The sequence below is a fragment of the Oncorhynchus masou genome, chromosome 23, assembly GCF_036934945.1.
Source record: "Oncorhynchus masou masou isolate Uvic2021 chromosome 23, UVic_Omas_1.1, whole genome shotgun sequence".
NCBI classification, from domain to species: domain Eukaryota; kingdom Metazoa; phylum Chordata; class Actinopteri; order Salmoniformes; family Salmonidae; genus Oncorhynchus; species Oncorhynchus masou.
Window position 1 is genome coordinate 56,920,875 of NC_088234.1, and position 21,210 is coordinate 56,942,084.

A 21,210-nucleotide genomic window follows, 5' to 3' on the forward strand; every position below is an offset into this window, starting at 1 on the left:
GGCTGCCTGCGACTGCTATGAAAAGTAAATGTACCTATTCACAGAGTGGAATTTGGGGAAGCACTCTTCCTACACACAGATTCACATACCACAACGGCTAAAAATAACTGTGTCCGTTGTATTGTGCCCTGATGGATGGGGAAGGGTTCTTAAAGAGCCTACCTGCCAGTCAAGCGCACCGCCTTTTCTTAAAAGCTCTGAGGGGAGATCTCCCCAGAAGGCAACGCAGCTTTCAAGGCACTTGTTCCTTATAGAGGGATATTTATCCTAACAGCAAACACGCAGGGGCACTTTCAGGTCAATGCTAAAGGATTTCAAAGGCAAGCAGTCTGGGCTTTCTTTCCAAATACATTAAACAACTTCTTGACTAAGGCTTCTGGTAAATAGCAGACCAAAGCCTGAACAAGTAAGAATAGTCAACTTCATTTATGTGACTCCTCCTCTCTCTCTAAAGCTTATTGGAAAGGCAATAAACCATGAGCCCTCTTAAAAACAATAATCATTTTAAGCAAATGAAAAGGCCTATTATATGACAGAGTCAGCAATGAACAACATGGTATGTGAGGAACAGTAGGCTACACTGATCAAGTTAAACACTCTGTATTCTTTGATAAGTCGGTGAAAACATGAGGAAATTACCTGCAACCAGAGCTAAGGTTTTGTTTTCATTCCAGAACCAGTTATGCCTGCTGCTGGTTTGCACTGCTAGGCTGTGTTTTGGATGAGGAGGTGACACAAAACGTATCTTTAAACAAATACACGCAGGTCATAACCCTCTGTATTTATTCCCTGGTCCATCCCAGACAGACACACACCACACAGACGTACATATGAACACAAAGCCTAGGAGAGGATGCCTCTCACCACAGTGATGTCCTAGACCCTCTTCATTTGAGCACTGGGCAGGGCAGCCCAAAGCACACACAACTGAAAGGACTGATCAATCAGCCATGCTTGTATAAAATAAAATTGTCAAGTCTAGGACCAAAAGGCTCAACAGCTTCAACCCCCAAGCCATAAGATTGCTGAACAATTAATAACATTTTCCACCGGACAATTTACATTGACCCCCTGCCCCCTCCCTTTTGTACACTGCTGCTACTCACTGTTTATTATCTATGCACAGTCACTTCACCCCTACATGTACAAATGACCTCAACTAACCTGTACCCCCGCACACTGACTCGGTACCGGTGCCCCCTGTATATAGTCTCGTTATTCTTATTGCGTTACTTTTTAGTATTACTTTTTATTTTAGTCTACTTGGTAAATATTTTCTTAACTCTTCTTGAACTGCACTGATGGTTAAGGGCTTGTAAATAAACATTTCACAGTAAAGTCAACACTTGTTGTATTCGGCGCATGTGACAAATAAAGTTTGATTTGATTTGAGTTTCATTCACAGCAACTGTATTTGTGCGCCTAAAAGGGGGCGTGGGGGTCGTCAGGGGGTCATAAAGTGAATCCAGCAGGGGGGAAGTACAGATCAGGAAGGAGGAAGGAAGGGGGGCAGGAGTTGTGACACCTCTCACCTGTCATTGCCCTTGAAGGTAGTGTGCAGCACTTTCCGGGTTGTTTTATGCTGCTCTGAGCCTCTCTCTCTCTTTATTTGACGCATGGGTGGAACTTCCTGCTGTGCCCTGACAGAGTTCATGGATCAGATGAACTTTTGAACTTCTGCTGACATGTGGCACACGGTAGTACAGTGTATATCAACCCCACACAGGATTTTATAGCATAAACAACTCTGTCCCGAGACTCAAGGGCTCTTGCAGTTCATCCTCCCCCTCTGCTTCTGCTCTGTCAAAGAGGGTTCACAGCTCTTATTTTGTCCGCCATGTGCAAAACTTTAGGAAACTAAAACAGTTAACCTCAGATACTTTATTTAGCTTGGATTGCTTTAACTTTTCTACGAACTCTGCCTGACCTTGAGGCACAGGTTGCCACGAAACAAGCTTTTGCAGTTATTTGGCGATGAAACACATGCTTCCTATCTCATTTTATCATGCTTCAGGGCTGGGAGTTCACTCGAACTGTATGCAACAAACCCAAACGTTTACAAGGTGAGCCTTCAATAGGTAAACGTGAAAAATGTGAAAACTGTAGCTTTATAAGTTTAGCAATTTCACAAGTAAACAACATATACTCCTTCCAAATACGTACAAGAGCATAAGACTACTTACGCTAACAAACACACACCCACACACACCCCTACAGATGTAGAATTTTAACTTGATCACCCTGTTAAAGGAACATTTTCTTTCAAAGCAGGACATGTTTAACTTGTAATGTGTTTGAGGTTCAAAAATGCTTCTGAAATTACTATTTTCCCCTAACAAAAAATGTATCAACCCCTACACAAATGTCCATTAATTACCCTCTGCATAATAATTCACATTTCCTGTTGCTGCAGGATTATTTTCCTGCTGTAGAAAACTGGCTCAAATTAAGATCCTACATCTGTATACAAACCCCTATATGAACCCCCTACACACCTGTCTGATACACCATCACACACAAATAAAAATGTGTGTCGTATCATCTCTTAATCTCTTCTCTCACCACTATCATGCTAGATGCACTTTATTGTGATGGAAATGGAGGAGGGTGAACTCCAAAGGGAACAGCCAGAGGGCTTTGTCAGTCATGAACTCTGGAGGAGGTTTCAGCTTGTCCTCAGAGAAGCTGACTGCTGGAATGTCACAATAACAGATGTTGTCTGACAAAGCCAATAATTAGCGCTCACCTTGGCAGATCCCAGTTTAATTTGCGCCGTATTCCTCCTGTGTGAACAGTTTGTGTCCTTTTCTGGATAAGGTCACAGCAGAAGGATGCTGTTTCTCTCTCTCTCTCTTACTGTCTCTCTGTTTCTCTCTCTCTTACTGTCTCTGTTTCTCTCTCTCTCTGTTCCTCTCATTCTCTTACTGTCTCCCTGTTTCTCTCTCTTACTTTCTCTCTTTCCCTCTTCAATTCAATCTCTGTTTCTGTCTCTCTCTTACTTTCTCTCTCTGTGTCTCTTTCTCTTACTGCCCCTCTGTTTCCCTGTCTCTCTTACTCTCTCTCTTTCTCTCTCTCTTACTGTCTCTCTGTTTCTCTCTCTGTTTCTCTCCCTTTTACTGAGTCACATGATTAGAGCATTGTTTGTGGCTTCGATCATGTACTGCGTTTGTGTGTATGCGTGCGGGTGCGCCTGTGTGTTAGTGAGTAAGACAATGGTTTTGCCATTAAATAGGTATTAGACTAGGTCATATCCACTTTTGTCTTCACCAGGTTATGACTGATGGACACTGATGGACACTGTGATAATAAACAGTGCTGGTTTCTGCAGTGGGCAGTGTAGTGCAGTGGGGTTGCTACAGGGACCATAGAAAAGGGGATGTCAAATCTGTTTTTCATTGAGACATAATGTACTATCGGTACATGGATATCACCTCATCATTTGAGACGGGTAGTTTTTATGGATATGAAACAACATGGTCTTTATAACATTTTGAAATCTAAATGGATATTTCCTTATGTTCTTAAGATGTTTGTCTTCTGAAGGTATTTCCTGGCAGCTTCTTGTAAATTTCAGTAAACGTTGTTACAGTAATGTTTCTCTTTCCTTGTTGGTACTTTTTAATTTGATTTGCCTTTGTCTCTGGAATGCTGTAAAAGAAAGTCTCAAACAAAGTCTATTGCCTAGCCCTGACTTCACCGAAAGAGTCAACATGGTTTCTGGATTTTGTTTTCTTTCTATGAAGTCTAATGTGTCTGGGCTGGTATAGTTTTCTCTAAAGACCGCTCCTTTACCTCTTTATTGTAATGAACTGTTCTCTCAATGACCTGGAAAAGCTATTTAAAGAAATCATTATTGATGTATATCTTTTGTACCATACTAGAATACAAGTCACATGATTCCAGAAGGAAGTTAGGGGGTCAGTTATCATTTACATTTCATTTGGCACTAAAGGTGGCATTACCTAAATTTGGGCTTGATGTTTTAGGAGCCCAATCGTACCCTCCATCTGCCCTGGTTACCTCTCATTTCACAAATTGTTGTCCCTTATCGCTTTTAATGTGACTTTGAACCAAAGCTCACACAAGTGGAGAGCAAGAGTTCTAAGAGTGCATGAACGAACATACTTGTTCAAATGTGAAATGCACTTTGATTATGAAATATCCCTATTAAACTTCTTGCCGACAATTTTTTTCATTTTCTTTACTCATTAGCGAACTATTTGAACAGGCAGATGAAAAGCCACCACCAACCACAACACTGTAATTTCAGGGTCCTTTTAATTATCACTGAACTCTTCTTGAACCCCAGGGTGCCCTCTGAAAAGCCTCTCCTCTCGATTATAAATAATACCAATGGGTTCCTAATAGGTAACCCGATTGAGAGTTAGGGGGATTGATATGGTTCAACTAGAGGGCAAGAGTGCACCAGACATGCAAATGACATTAGAAGTTCTTTCATCCACCCTGCTGCGAAGTGAAAAGTCCCATTTTCACTCACATGAGGAGGAGCAAGGTGGGAAAGGATCTGTTTAAGTGATCATTATCTTGCCCTTGTCATGTCCTCTGTTTTGCCACACTTGCCCTCTATAAAGCCTGGTTCAGCCTACTGGCTGTCGTGTGTGTGTGTGTGTGTGTGTGTGTGTGTGTGTGTGTGTGTGTGTGTGTGTGTGTGTGTGTGTGTGTGTGTGTGTGTGTGTGTGTGTGTGTGTGTGTGTGTGTGTGTGTGTGTGTGTGTGTGTGTGTGTGCGTGTGTAAATAAATGAAGTCTGTGCAATGTAACTTAAAGAACATTTTGAGAGCACAAAAATACTTTAAATAAACATTGAGGGGATAAGGTTTTACCATTATTTTAAGCGTTGGCTTCCCATGAAGTCACATGCCACCCCTCTCCCCACTGATCTTGGGGGTCTTTGGGTCCAAATTCATCACGGTTGACATTGTCTAATGCAATTTGGGGTCTTATGATGCCTTACGTGTAATAGTTATTGTAGTATAAAGTGAATGTCATTAAGAGTAGGCTATGTAAACTGCCATTCTACGTTGGTTCAAAGTAATTGAAATAACGTAGGAACAATGTTGATTCAACCAGTGTGTGCCAAGTGGGTAGGTCCATAGAGTGTGATACAATAATAGGAACTGGTACCAATAACTGTACATTTATATTTCTTCAAGAAATTGAACCCCCAAAGAATATTTGGGGATAGAGGGACATCTGACATGAAAAGATTTCCCACTGGACAAAAACTGGTTCAATCAATGTTGTTTCGACTTCATTTCAACAACTATATATGATGACATTGAATCAACATGAAAAACTGATTGGATTTGCAAAAAGTCAACAACGTAAGGGATTTCCATTTTTTTTCCACCCAACTTTTAATATAAATTCAATGGCATGGTGAAATTTGTTGATGATTTCACATTGAATTCACATCAACCAAATGTGCACAGTGGGTGGGCTCTATCAATGCCAAGTCAGAATATTTGGGAAATGGAAATGGTTTTGTTCAAAATAATAGTTTTCCATGTTTTTATTGAAAACATTCCACATGCAACAACAGAGTTAAGTTGCATGAAAATGATAAAGTACAGCTTTAAAACAATTGTATTTCAAAATATCCATAAAATGATTTGTCTCAGAACTATTGGAGTGCAACATGAAGTGCTTTTAAAAATGTTGCTTTTACAATGCTACTGGGGTTGACATAAATATCTGTTGTACAAAAGATATGTAATATAAAAAATACATAATATGTATATCCTAAATATTTAGTGTATTTACATAAATGCCAATATTTCACTATCAGTAGGTCTGGATACATTTGGTGAATTTTGTGGGCAGATTGTCCACTGGATAAATGGTTGGGCCTGTTTTCATCGTCGGTGGTCCATTCAACAATGTCCAGTCGCATCTGGTGACCACCTCGACCAGGAACACCTTAAGTAAAACTTTTGCAAACTCTTTACCCACACATGTCCTCGCACCACCCCCAAATGGGATGTAACCGAACCGGGAGGGGTCATCTAGTGACTTGTCCATAAACCTCTCTGGCTGAAACTCCTCCTTATTAATAAGTGTGTCCAGCACGTCGTGAGTGTCGCAGATGCTGTAGATGACTTTCCAACCCTTGGGAATCTGGTAGCCCTGAGGAGACACAATATAGGATGTTAGGTTGGGGTGAGGATGGCAATGATTTCAAATAATTTTATTCCAATCATTAAACAGTTTCTGAAGGCATTGATGTATATCACAGGAGGTTGGTGGCACCTTAATTTGGGAGGACGCTCTTGTGGTAATGACTAGAGCAGAATCAGTAAAATGGTATCAAATACATCAAACACATGGTTTCCAGGTGTTTGATGCCATTCCATCCGCTCCGTTCTGGACATTATTATGAGCCGTTCTCCCCTCAGCAGCCTCCTGTTATATATACCACGAGCTCTATATTAATACATATAGTAGAGCTTCTGCCATATTGTGTGTGAGACATTTGTAGAAAAACTCATATGCTATAACAGGACATGGTTTCCATTTTGTGTTTCTCAAAAGACAATCAATTATGCCTCCTTTAAACTTTTAGCTTAAAATCTTGTGTAAATGTTATTTCAGGACCTTCAAATCAAATCAAATTTAATTTGTCACATACACATGGTTAGCAGATGTTAATGCGAGTGTAGCGAAATGCTTGTGCTTCTAGCTCCGACAATGCAGTAGCAACCAACGAGTAATCTAACCTAACAATTCCACAACTGCTACCTTATACACACAAGTGTAAAGGGATAAAGAATATGTACATAAAGATATATGAATGAGTGATGGTACAGAACAGAATAGGCAAGATGCAGTAGATGGTATCGGGTACAGTATATACATGTGAGGTGAGTAATGTAGGGTATGTAAACATAAAAGTGACATAGTTTAAAGTGGCTAGTGATACATGTATTACATAAAGATGGCAAAATGCAGTAGATGGTATAGAGTACAGTATATACATAGGAGATGAGTAATGTAGGGTATGTAAACATTATATACAGTGGCATTGTTTAAAGTGGCTAGTGATACATTTTTTACATCAATTTCCCTTAGCAAAGTGGCTGGAGTTGAGTCCGTGTAGGACCTTTTAAGGACCTACACGGAAGTATACTTACATTAAGCTCAAAAGTCTTCAGTACTACACGGAAGCCACCAGGGACAGGAGGATCCGGAGAGTTTCCTTAATGACACAGCCGGTGTACTTCAACTGCTCCAACAACTCAGTACTCAGGGGTTTGTCCTCTGATTGGGCTCCCAACAAATGCTGTAAATATATTACTATTTAATTACACAGAGATAGGGGGACATGCTTCTTGCATGGAGAGTATTCTTATTAAAACCACTGTCTGGGTGAGGTGTGCAGCAAATATAGCCCTAGATTTGGAAGAATATGATTTATAAATACCTTAAAGAGATTTGTGTCTGATCTTAATCTCATCGTAACCAAAAAACTACGGGCCTCTATTGATTATACTTTTCTTGTCATAGAAAACGTTGTAAATTAATGATTTACGGTTTCAAATCATGTTTAAATAATATTATGCCATGTATTGGCACTACAAAAATAAAGTGATTTTAATGCTAGCCTATTGTGCATAGTGTTGCTTGAATGCATAATACAAGTAACTGCCAAAATAAAGGAAAAAACAACACAAAGTGTCTTATGTTGGGCCAGCACGAGCCAGAACAGCTTCAATGCACCATGGCATAGATTCTACAATTGTCTAGAACTCTTTTGGAGGGACATGACACCATTCTTACATGAGAAATTCCTTTATTTGGTGTTACATTGATGGTGGTGGAAAACGCCGTCTCGGGCACACTTCAGAATCTCCCATAAGTGTTCAATTGGGTTGAGATCTGGTGACTGGGAAGACCATGACATATGGTTTACATTGTTTTTATGATCATCAATCCATTCAGTAACCACTTGTGCACTGTGGATGGGGGCATTATCATCCTATGGGGGCATAGCCATGGTAGCCAAAATAATGGCCTGCCCAGCATTTTTATACATGACCCTAAGCATGATGGGATGTTAATTGTTTAATTAATTCAGGAGCCACACATGTGTAGAAGCAACTGCTTTCAATATATTATGTCCCTCATTTACTCAATTGTTTCCTTTATTTTGGCAGTTACCTGTCGCCTTGGTTTCATGCATGTTAACATTAGAAGCCTCCTCCCTAAGTTTGTTTTATTCACTGCTTTAGCACACTCTGCCAACCCGGATGTCCGAGCCGTGTCTGAATCGTGGCTTAGGAAGACCACCAAAAACCCTGAAATTTCCATCCCTAACTACAACATCTTCTGACAAGGTAGAACTGCTAAAGGGGACAGTGTTGCAATCTACTGCAGAGATAGCCTGCAGAATTCTGTCTAACTATCCAGGTCTATACCCAAACAATTCGAGCTTCTACTTTTAAAAATCCACCTTTCCAGAAACAAGTCTCTCACCGTTGCCGCTTGTTATAGACCACCCTCTGCCCCCAGCTGTGCCCTGGACACCATATGTGAATTGATTGCCCCCCCATCTATCTTCAGAGCTTGTGCTGCTAGGTGACCTAAACTGGGACATGCTTAACACCCCGGCCATCCTACAATCTAAGCTTGATGTCCCCAATCTCACACAAATTACCAATGAACCCACCAGGTACAACCCCAAATCCGTAAACACAGGCACCCTCATAGATATCATCATAACCAACTTGCCCTCCAAATACACCTCTGCTGTTCTCAACCAAGATCTCAGCGATCACTGCCTCATTGCCTGCATCCGTAATAGGTCTGCGGTCAAACGACCACTCCTCATCACTGTCAAACGCTCCCTAAAACACTTCAGCGAGCAGGCCTTTCTAATCGACCTGGCCCGGGTATCCTGGAAGGGGATATTGACCTCATTCCATCAGTAGAGGATGCCTGGTTATTCTTTAAAAGTGCCTTCCTCACCATCTTAAATAAGCATGTCACGTTCAAAAAATGTTGAACCAGGAACAGATATATCCCTTGGTTCTCTCCAGACCTGACTGCCCTTGACCAGCACAAAAAACTCCTGTGGCATTCTGTATTAGCATTGAATAGCCCCTGTGATATGCAACTTTTCAGGGAAGCACAAACTCAAAAAAGTTCTGGGACACTGTAAAGTCCATGGAGAATAAGAGCACCTCCTCCCAGCTGCCCACTGCACTGAGGCTAGCTGCCCACTATAATTGAGAATTTCAATAAGCATTTTTCTACGGCTGGCCATGCTTTCTACCTGGCTACCCCTACCCCGATCAACAGCCCTGCACCCCCCACAGCAACTCGCCTAAGCCTCCCCCATTTCTCTTTCACCCAAATCCAGATAGCTGATGTTCTGAAAGAGCTGAACAATTTGGACCCCTACAAATCAGCCGGGCTAGACAATCTGGACCTTCTCATTCTAAAATTATCTGCTGAAATTGTTGCAACCCCTATTACTAGCCTGTTCAATCTCTCTGAGATTGCTGCCACGGTCATCCCCCTATTCAAAGGGGGTGACACTCTAGACCCAAACTGCTATAGACCTATATCTATCCTACCCTGCCTTTCTAAGGTCTTCGAAAGCCAAGTTAACAAACAGATTACCAACCATTTCAAATCCCACCGTACCTTCTCCGCTATGCAATCTGGTTTCAGAGCTGGTCATGGTCATCAGCCATGCTCAAGGTTCTAAACAATATCATAACTGCCATTTATAAGAGACATTACTGTGCAGCCATATACACCAACTTGGCCAAGGCTTTCGACTCTGTCAATCACCACATTCTTATCAGCAGACTCAACAGCCTTGGTTTCTCTAATGACTGCCTTGCCTGGTTCACCAACTACTTCTCTGATAGAGTTCAGTGTGTCAAATCGGAGGGCCTGGTGTCCGGACCTCTGGCAGTCTCTATGGAGGTGCCACAGGGTTCAATTTTTGGGCCGACTCTCTTCTCTGTATACATCAATGATGTCGCTCTTGCTGCTGGTGATTCTCTGATCCACCTCTATGCAGACGACACCATTCTGTATACCTCTGGTCCTTCTTTGGACACTGTGTTAACTAACCTCCAGACGAGCTTCAATGCCATACAACTCTCCTTCCGTGGCCTCCAACTGCTCTTAAATGCAAGTAAAACTAAATGCATGCTATTCAACCGATCGCTGCCCGCACCTGCCCGCCCGTCCAGCATCACTACTCTGGACGGTTCTGACTTAGAATATGTAGACAACTACAAATACCTAGGTGTCTGGTTAGACTGTAAACTCTCCTTCCAGACTCACATCAAGCATCTCCAATCCAAAATTAAATCTAGAATTGGCTTCCTATTTTGCAACAAAGCATCCTTCACTCATGCTGCCAAACATACCCTCGTAAAACTGAACATCCTACCGATCCTTGGCTTTGGCGATGTCATTTACAAAATATCCTCCAACACTCTACTCAACAAATTGGATGCAGTCTATCAAAGTGCCATCCGTTTAGTCACCAAAACCCCATATACTACCCACCACTGCGACCTGTATGCACTCGTTGGCTGGCCCTCGCTTCATACTCGCCACCAAACCCACTGGCTCCAGGTCATCTACAAGTCTCTGCTAGGTAAAGCCCCACCTTATCTCAGCTCACTGGTCACCAAAGCAGCACCCACCTGTAACATGCGCTCCAGCAGGTATATCTCACTGGTCATCCCCAAAGCCAATTCTTCCTTTGGCCGCCTTTCCTTCCAGTTCTCTGCTGCCAATGACTGGATCGAACTGCAAAAATCACTGAAGCTGGAGACTCATATCTCCCTCACCAGCTGTCAGAGCAGCTCACATATCACTGCACCTGTACATAGCCCATCTGTAAATAGCCCATCCAACTACCTCATCCCCATACTGTATTTATTTATCTTGCTCTTTTGCGCCCAAGTATCTCTACTTGCACATTCATATTCTGCACATGTACCATTCCAGTGTTTAATTTGTATATTGAAATTACACAACAGCACAGAGTTACACATGGAATAAACAAACATACAGTCAAAAATACCTCATCCCCATACTGTATTTACGATTATTTGATTTAATTCACCTTTATTTAATCAGGTAGGCTGGAATGGTAGATGTGCAGAAGATGAATGTGCAAGTAGAGATACTGGGGAGCAAAAGAGCAAGATAAATAAATATAGCCACCATGGCCTATTTATTGCCTTAGTTCCCTTATCCTACCTCATTTGCACACACTGTATATAGGCTTTTTCTACTGTATTTTTGACTGTATGTTTGTTTATTCCATGTGTAACTCTGTGTTGTTGTGTGTCGAACTGCTTTGCTTTATCTTGGCCAGGTCGCAGTTGTAAATGAGAACATGTTCTCAACTAGCCTACCTGGTTAAATAAAGGTGAATTACATCAAATAAATAAAAGATACATAGCGATACCACAGATTATCCAGCCAGCATCCATTATATTGACCAGGGCCCAGTTTCCTGAGAGCGATGGAATTTAGGTTTAGGAGTGTTTTAACGATGCATCTTTCCTACAGCGGCCGAAGATGTAACATGTTTCCCAAAAAATCATGCAGAAAGAACGGACCCTATAAACGGACCCTATAAACGGAATGGTGAAAAATATCGGTCAATAATGTTGTGCGCACACTGTAGCCCCATGTGACGCATTCCAGGACTGCTTCAATCAATCAATCCTACCATTTCACAGGCAACTTACCCGATACAAGCCGCTGAAAGGAACATCGATTGGTAGGGAGAAAGGGTTCTTTATCATTTCTTCGAACACTTCCACTAATTCCAGCTCGTCGGTCTTTGATTGCTCGGGCTCGAAGCCAAGCAGGATCCTCATTGCGATGCGGAACATGAGGCGCTTCATCTCTGGGTACATTAGCACGCAAGAGTCGCTCTGCAGCCAGTTATCCACGGCGCATCTCACCTCCTCCCGGATCACAGGAATATACTGTTCCATGGCTTCCCGGGAAAAGGCTTTTATGATCGCCTGCAGGCAAACAGGAGAGAGCGCTTTAAGTGTATGCTATAAGGAAAAGGCGTGGTAAATTACAATGTTTTTCATTATAAGTATAAACCATGAGGTGCCTACACAGATTTGTAGGCTACTCAACATTGCCTACCTTTTTCTTGCTCTTATGGAGCGCGCCGTGCGCATTGGAGAGGGCGTGCGACCCGAGGATGAGTCGCACTGATGCTGGCCACTGAGCAGCGACCTATTTGTGTTCTGACATCAGAATCTGTTTCACATGTTCTGAACCCATTATCCTCACGGTTGGACTCCCAAAGAGATGCGTCGTATAAATATATACATATTTCTGACGTTTCATTTTTAGAAATATTCTTCTCTGAAAATAAATCGTGTAGAAAAGGTGCACACTATTAATTGCATATTTAAATTGCTTGAATTAGGCTACTAAACAACCTTTCAGCTTGTTTTTTCAATAGCATACTCTTCTGTGAGGACATTTCAGCCTGATGCATAACCCCAACTAATCGACAGCAGCCTGCGGCACACTGTAAATATAGGCAGGATCCGAGTTTGCAATTGATGTTTCCATCATCAGTTACCTGCAGGACCATCTGAAGCGTCTCTCCAAGGAAGGGCAGTCCCATGGTACCCGGAGGAAGAGGACTCTGACAGGTTGGATCACTTCCACTAATGACGTACATTTCCCACAGTTTCATCGCCGCCACGATCAAAAGGAGTGGGAGCACGAGAGTGCAAAAACATGTTAAGAATAAAGCGCCGAACCCCATCTCTAGGAGAATCTTGTGAAACAAGTGCAAGATGGACGGCGGGGAGTGGAAGTAGCCAAGTGTTGCACTTGACTGTTGTGTCTCACCCTCCATTCTGCGCTTTTATTCTCCCGTTTCCCCCAACCATGCCTCATTTTACCTTGGGCCAGACAAATTAGTTCACTCAGAGTTTATGTTTAATTGTGTTGCTTTTGCTCGCGCCCCGTGCTCCGCCCACAGTGGACTGGTACGAATGTTTAACCATTTATTGGTGTGCGGCCCCACAATAGAATATAAGCATTTTACTTTGGAAAAGACCTCATCGGTTATCCAATATATCGTGTTCTTCGTTTACAAGCTAAACCCCCTAGTCTGAGACTGATCGGGCTTGATTATGTAAATAGAACATTTGGCCTATTATACTTCCGAGAGACACTCGTGTCCATGAAGAGGACATCCAGGCTTGACACATGTGTCAATAGGCTAGGACAAGCGCTGCATCTGTGTTCACTTTGCATTCATATCAATGTATTGTCCTATATTCTTCTAGCGGTAACGGATTCATGCTTTGTATTTGGTTTACTCTACGGGGTGTACTGTTAATGAATAGATTACTTTGAAATGGAGATGCCATCTAACACTCTCCAAATCACCGTTCTCTGTGCACCCTGTGTTAAAAACCCATTACCGCAGCGCGATTCCAACAGATTTGGGGGCAGGGACGCTCTGTCCCATTTCTATGCGTTGCCCTGCCTGTGACCTATAACACGGACCGTGACATCCGTTTGAACTCTGGTGCCAAAACGTCGCCAAGTTCACTGCTCACCAAATGACGAGTTACAGGGCCCTTTACCACTCATAATTAGGATCGCGCCATCATCTTCACAGTCGTCGATTCTGTCAATCATGACAATCAAATTGAGTGCATAATCATACATTATCTCAATCTATAGGCCTATTGTTTTTCAATGTCTCAATTGACCTATAGGGTATAGCCTACAATTTAGAATCATTTCAACCTTTTTGGAGGTAATTTGAGAAGGGTCATTTTACACTGTCGGTTTTAACTTGGTAAGAGAGAGCGAGAGAGAGAGGAAGATAGAGGGTGTGTGTGTGTGTGTGGTTGGGTGGGTGGAAGGGAGGGGGGGTAGTTCTGTTAAACGTGGGTGGTCTGAGGGTTTAAATCAAGTGTCTTACCTACAATTAATAATTTCAGTCGTCTATGGAGGAAAGTCAGATAGTGACCTATAGGTCTAGAATTCTTTGGTGTGGAAATTATGTTGTGAGATATCATTGGTGTTGTGGTCACTGCTCGTGAATGCACAGTTAACAAAGCGTCACCTAAACTGAGGGTCAATAGGGCAGAGTTAAATGGTTCACTAGAGGGTCACACTGCAATCCGAGTTCACTCTGAAGGTGTAACCTTTCAGGTTCCATTTATCTTCGGGGGCGGAGCCTGTCAAATGATATGCAAATCGTTCTTGTGGTTATGGAATTCAATGATATGAGTTGGCGAACGAAAACAGACCCAACAAACCACTAAGTCTATACACTACGCTTACAATTGACTATATTTTGGCATCTCATATTAAAAACAACACATTTCATAATATATTGTATAGGCGTATACAGTGATAATACTGGCACACTTATCAAATGTCATATTATCAAAACCTTAACAATTTTATCTATAAACAAGCTCATATTGCTCTTTTTATAGAACGGGAATCTATACATTGTGGTTAACATGATGGCAGCAAATGCACATTTTGTATGGTAAAATGTCCTATGGCAGAAATACACTTTTTTTTGTAATTTACCCTTTACATCGTTCTATAGATAATACGAGCAACATCTACACAACAATACACACATTCAATCAATAGAACAAATACTGTATATACACACTCCGTAAAGGAGAAAAAGTGCTATCTCCTTCCATGAATCCATCTTAACCGGGTCTTTTCACAGCGCTTCCATCATGCTTTAAAATCAACAAACGATTATTCATAATGATGGAACATGTAATAATAATAATAATACAAATAATAATTGGTTATTTTCTCTAGCTAAGTTTATATAATTGCATTTTGATGTATATACTTTATAATCAAATAATTAGCGATACTCTAGGCCTATAGTTTGTTTTAACGGTCTATGCTTTACATTGATTATAAATAACTAGGCCTATTCATTATTATTCCATATGTACACAGACTTAACCGAAGTGTTCTATAAATAAAGCTTATTTGTAATACTACTTCATTTCATACACACATACACTTATTTAGCCTAGAAATGTAGGCCTATATCTCATTTCAATCTAATTACATACTGGACATAAACACATACATTTGGAATGTATTTCTGAAAGTCTTTCGTGGAGACCAAGTGCAAGATCTGAAAGACAATTTCGTATTATAGACGGATATTTATAATCAGTCCTGAGCACAAATAATGTTTGTTCTGAGAGGAAAGCCCTACTCGTCCATTGTATATTGAATTATGGTGCTGAAATATAGGCTATCATTTTTCGATTTGCTATGTTATGGAAGTGGGCGCCCGGATGTCCGTGAAGAATAGCAAATGTATGCAGTCACTTTTCCCAGTGCGTAAAAAGGCGATCTTGGCGATAAGCAGATCATCACAGGTCACTGGCACCATGCATTGGTTCCACTCTACAATGACCACCGTGTTTCTCACAGCATAGGGTTCTTGCTGATGAATTCAGATTGAATAACTTAATATTGCAATTGCGGAAAGTTAATGAGCTTAATGTTAATGTTTTTAATAATAACACAATGACATCTCTAAACTATCGGAGTAGGCTATGCGTAATTGAAATGCACATGCAGTCCATTGACGGGGTGGACTATTGGCACCGTCTGCATCTTGGGGAATGTTTCCGTGGCGAGTGTCCATTTGCACGTGCCAATCACCTCAACTGCCAGGGTTTTTAGTATCATTTGGGCAAGTTCCTTTCCGACGCAACTTCTTATTCCGCCACCAAATGGAATGTAATTGAAGCGCCCAGTCTTGCTCTCGTCACGCTCCGGCCCGAAGCGGTCTGGGTCGAAGATCTCCGGTCTCTGGAACACTGCAGCTGTCTCATGGGTGTCCCGGATACTATACATTACACTCCATCCTTTGGGAATCTGGTAGCCCTTGGAAGTATAGAGACAAAACAAAAATTAAACGTCAATACAATATTTACAAGGACAAGATTGCTATTGGCAAGTGACAACGGCATTACAGTTAGATTGAATGCTCTTTGACTTCCGGAAATGTTAAGGCATATTCAGCATAATCTGTATCTCACAACATATCACATGGACCCTAAACATCAATATGAATCTTATCAACTGTAAGTCAATTATTAATCAGTATGAATAAAGTTTTTATAATCCGACTATAATATATCTAATCGTATCCACCATCGGGCATAGGATATCCAGACGGTTTCAAAGTTATTTATACTTTTACCCTAGGGTCCTCAGTTCACCATATCCCTCATTTAAAATAAAAGCTTATGTGAATCACTTTATATGGAGCAATGATTGGGAGATGCACTTGAGCGCTGCACACATTATGGTGTATTGAAAACTCGCTCAATTACTTAAAAAGAATACTGACATCGCATTGTATCTGCTTTCGAATAATGGTTCATGTTCTAGCCAGTTGAGGGACTAATTGCCTGACATCACAGTAAATCTAAAGTATGATGCGGTGTGGCCTGGTCATGGGGTTGATCTAAGGTCAGATTCAATACACTCTTAGAGAAAAAGCTTCTGGATAGAACTAAAAAGTGTTCAATGCTTCATATATAACACTACTAAAGGTTGTATATAGAACCGACATTTATTCCAAATATAACCCTGTATGCAACCCAATGGTTCAGTGAAGAATAAACCCTGGGGTTCTGATCAAATAACACTACAAAAGGGAACCTTTTTGGTTCTTTCCAGAACCCTTTTTTAAAGAGTGTAGTGCGCTTCCGTAGTGTGTAAAAAGCGCGCGTAATTTTATACTTACGTTCAATTCGAATGTTTGTAGCACCGTCCTGTATCCTCCAGACACTGGCGGGAGAAACCGCAGGACCTCCTTGACGACACATTCAATGTAACGTAGCTGACTCAGTTTCTCCAAAGTTAAACAAGGAATATGAGACCGAGAACACCGTGCTTCTTCGTCTTCATCCAGTGCGCAATTAACAGTCCCGTTCCCATTCATCAACAGGGTGTCCTCTGCGTCCAGAGGCCGATGTTCCTCATGTTCCGCCGCAAGAGGACCTTTCAGACCATTTTCTTTGCCGGAGCATCTGTGGGCGCTATGTGCTTCGTAGCCGAGACCCTCGGACTCCAGCTCCATCTGGGCTTTCTCCACCACAGCGGGGTGCCGCAGGAGTTGAAGAATAAGCGAAGTGGAGGCACTGGCTGTAGTTGAGTGAGCAGCAAATATTAACTCCACCGCGGTTTCCTAGACACCAGAAGCAGAACACAATGAACATTTAATTTAAGCTATAACATTGGACATTTGTTTTGGTCGTCCAAAGTAAATAAATGGTCAATTCACCTTAGTAGGCTATAAACCTCCAAATAAGTCTGACTATATTGCAAATGTGGGATTGTATATGCATATGACCAAAGCAGAATGCTTAAACAGAAAAATACAATAATTTACCTTCAACTCCTGCATGCTGAGTTCATTTCCATTTTCCTTGGCACTGATCAACATGTAATCGAAAGCATCATAGTACTCATCAGACTGTTGTTTCTGCATTTTCTCCTCTATGATTTTCTCCATGCACGCATGTAGGATTTCCCGGGCTTCTATTCCCTGAGAAGAAAATATACATCAGCGTGGCGTCTCATGGACTTTTAGCTGCCTTGATGGGATATTTCCATTCAGTGCTTGAAAATATATTATATTTAGTCTTTTCTATTCTAATAACATATTGGGAGTTAATGTGTTAATGTGATGTGCACGTTTTTTGTTACCAATGCAAGTTAGCAAAATAGTTTTGTTATCATGCCACACCATACAATATGAATTAGGCTACAATTGTTTTGTTTTTTAATCATGTAAATATATTAATCATAAATTAACGTATTATAATTTCAGGGTTATCATTTCTCATGACTATCATTTCTACAATGATTAAAACATAAAATAAAGATGCGAATAATTTTACAGCATTATAACATTGTTGGCTGTAGGCTTACTCACTTTGCGGAGGCCACTCATAGGTGCGTCAATTGGTAGTGAGAAGAGGTTGTTCATGAGTTGTTCAAAGATCTTAGACAGGTAAACTATGCGTTTTTCCTCCATTTTCAGTCCCAACAAGACTCTGACAGCAATGCGAAATGTGAGAGACTTGGCTGAGACGTAAACATTCACTGGGCCAGGCTCTGAGCACCACTTTGCAATTTCAGACTTGACAACATCTTGCAAGCGAGGTAGGTAAGTCTCCAAGGCCCCGCGGCTAAAGACTTTTGCCAAGATCTTAAAGGAAAGGAAAGCATAATAAAAAGGTATCACCTGGTAGGCTACAAGGTACTCCAGAAAACTATTGAATAATACTTGAGACAAAATTAATCATCCCGATACTTCTCTAGTTATTACCTATAATAACTTAATAACAGCAGGGAATGATGTGCATATGTTATTGCCTTGATTTGCCTCCCTGGCGAGTAACAGGCCTAGAAGATGATCATGCCTCACCAAGTTATGTCCCCTGCGGGTTTTTCTCATCTTTATTTCATCCTTACTTTTCTCTTCTTCTTGTGCAAATCTCCGATAGAGTTGACCAGGGTGTCGGGTCCCAGGATAATACGGGTGCTCTGAGGCCACTGCGTGCAAACCAAGTTGTGTTCCCCAAGCAAGATTTTACGGATGTTTTCGGCACCAGTCACCCGGATAACAGGCTTTCCTAAAAGGTGAGTTTTAAAAACGTTGCCATGCTTCTCTCTCCTGGAGATGTGGAAGTTGGACCCCTGTCGTAAAACACAAACACACACAAAAGCGGTAAAGGAGGTGTTCAGTTCATGTGTATAAAGAGGGCGCGTTCTACCCATGGCCTTAAGGCTCTACCCCGTGCCTCCTAGTTTACGCCCAGTCTGGAAGCGGGATGCATTCCTACAGGAGCGCGGTGTGGAATTGAAGTGAAAGCGTCTGTTTTTCACCGCAAGAATGAATTACACACGCTCATCAAGTCCACACAAGTATAGTACCATGGACGCATTATATTCAGTATACAGTATACTGAACTGAGATGTAATGTTTTCATAAGTTGTGTGCTGTATCTTTGCACATTTTAACACAAATAAACTCTTTAGCTCATCACATGCATGGTGACATACGTCGCGTAAACGGCACATATAGTCTATCTTGGAACGCTTGTAAAAAAAACTAAACAATACTCCTCATACCTGAAAGAGCCAGTGGAACGTTTCTCCCACCAGCGGCCAGCCCATGGACCCATTGGGTAGCGGCAACTTGCTCTCTGTGTCCCGCGTAATGGTCCACCGGAAGGTCCACAGTTGCCTGGAGACAGCAATCAAGATCAGGGCGGAGAGCACTGATGTGAGCGCAGTGACCAGCGCTGACAAGTGATTGAGCTCCAGAAGGAACATCTTCAAAAATCCACGTGCTACTGTGTGAAGTCTGACTCGTGCTTCTTTTCTCTGTCCAGAGTAGAGAGAAATAATTTCCCAAAACGTTAATGGCGCTTTTATGTTGCAATTGTTATTCATGCAACTTACTTTCCAATCTTAACAGACACATATTGGTATGACAAGCATGATAATTATGCAGAAGAGACGGTTTAAGTAGGCGAAACGAAAGAAAAAGATGATCCTGATTTATCTCTACTGGAAGTCTCCTTCATTCCGCCTCAATTTACTTCCCCTTGAATGACGACAAACTCACAAGTATTCCAAATAGTTGTACAGGTTACATACGTCGGCTTGTCTATTTATGTGCATTTATACAGGTCAGGGGGTTCAATATTTCCAAGGCGTCCCGCGTTTTATAGTGCATTGTAATAAATCAAGAAAAAGCGGGGGATACACTCACATTGATTGAAATACAGTAGCCTACAGTTGGCCAACGTTTGAGACGTGTAAGGCGGATGCTGACTAATAATCGTATAGTATCTTCCTTTAAGAAAGTAACACTGAAAAAAGTTGCCTATTTTAAAAGTGTTTGTAGCTTGAGAAAAACACAAAAACATCAAAGAAAACAACTGGAATATTGAAATAGTAGGTGTAGAGAGCCTTACCTTGTCTTAAACGTGGATCCAAGTCGCTGACAGCAGCGAGAAACTCGTCCTTAAAGGTCTCTTTCCTCCTCCACAATGTATTGTTCGCACGGAGCTTTATAAATATTGGAACACTACATGATCCACCTTCGCAGATGACGTATAACTTTTTTTTCAATATATCTAAAGAGCTCGTTAAATCGCCAGGATTGGAGAAAAGTTTGTGATAGCACTCGGAGATTGAGTGAGCGCGAGCGATGCGGCTTTGAAAGTGCGTGTAGGGTATGGGGATCGAATGGCAGCTGATTGAGGAGACAGGTAACCAACCAATCACTGAAACCCTTCAGTTTGACGGACTCTGTTCACATAGACCAGTTCTCAATTGGCATGGACATGGCGCAGGCCTTTGTATTGCATGCCCTGTCGACCTGCGTGAATAATAATACATATAGGCCAACAAATTAACAATAATCTGAACAAGTTTTCATGATTTCAAGATTAATTCAACCTGCAAAATTATAGGTAATATTTATTTTCTCGGATAAATAGCACTATTTACATTTTCTAGAACTTAATCTAACGTGACTAAATTATAACAAATCTAGGTTTCCGAATGATTTGTCCTGTAATTTTACGCAGTTGAATGTCTTCATATTTAATGTTGAAATCACAGGTTGAACGTGTTAGATTAAAACCACAATACAGCATTTTAGAAACTGGTACACAAATGTCAAAAGAAATGTAAATATAACATTATCTTCAATTCAAAACTTCGGGAAATGCTTTACGCGTGGTTGTGTTAACATTCCTCTGGTTAGAATTGGGTTTCCTCTCATATTTAGTGTTGATGAGTGATGGCCAGTGGAAGCGTGCCCCAGAGATGCCGGTACCTGGTGTCCTCAGTTCTTCCAGGTGGGTTCCTTTTTCGATCAGGGAACAGACGGAACACCTGTTGCACACATTTTGGATTGTTGGCCAAATTCGTAAAATGAATGTTTAAACAAATAATTTCAATTCAAGAGTGTAACCTACAGTCTCGTTTTTAAAAATAAAAATATTTGTATCTAATGAAATAACATGTGAAAAAAATAGATACAGTAGATCAATGTGGTCCAAAATTGTCTACCTCTTTTTTTTATTGTGAGATGAAAAGGGTACTTTTATCTTCAGTTTGAT

General features: G+C 41.3%; 1 protein-coding gene and 1 pseudogene across 1 annotated transcript; both read right to left on the minus strand.

The window, feature by feature from the left end:
• Positions 1-5,580: 5,580 nt before the first annotated feature.
• Positions 5,581-12,133, minus strand: LOC135510041 (cytochrome P450 26A1-like; annotated as a pseudogene).
• Positions 12,134-14,403: 2,270 nt separating this feature from the next.
• LOC135511101 (cytochrome P450 26B1-like) lies at positions 14,404-20,281 on the minus strand. The gene is made up of 7 exons (XM_064932636.1): positions 20,056-20,281; positions 19,205-19,459; positions 18,545-18,769; positions 18,003-18,278; positions 17,457-17,612; positions 16,809-17,252; positions 14,404-15,940 (listed from the first exon to the last, which is right to left on the minus strand). The coding sequence occupies exons 2-7, from the start codon at positions 19,406-19,408 to the stop codon at positions 15,605-15,607; spliced, it is 1,641 nt and encodes a 546-aa protein (XP_064788708.1). The 5' UTR covers positions 19,409-19,459; positions 20,056-20,281; the 3' UTR covers positions 14,404-15,604.
• Between the last annotated feature and the right edge of the window lie 929 nt (positions 20,282-21,210).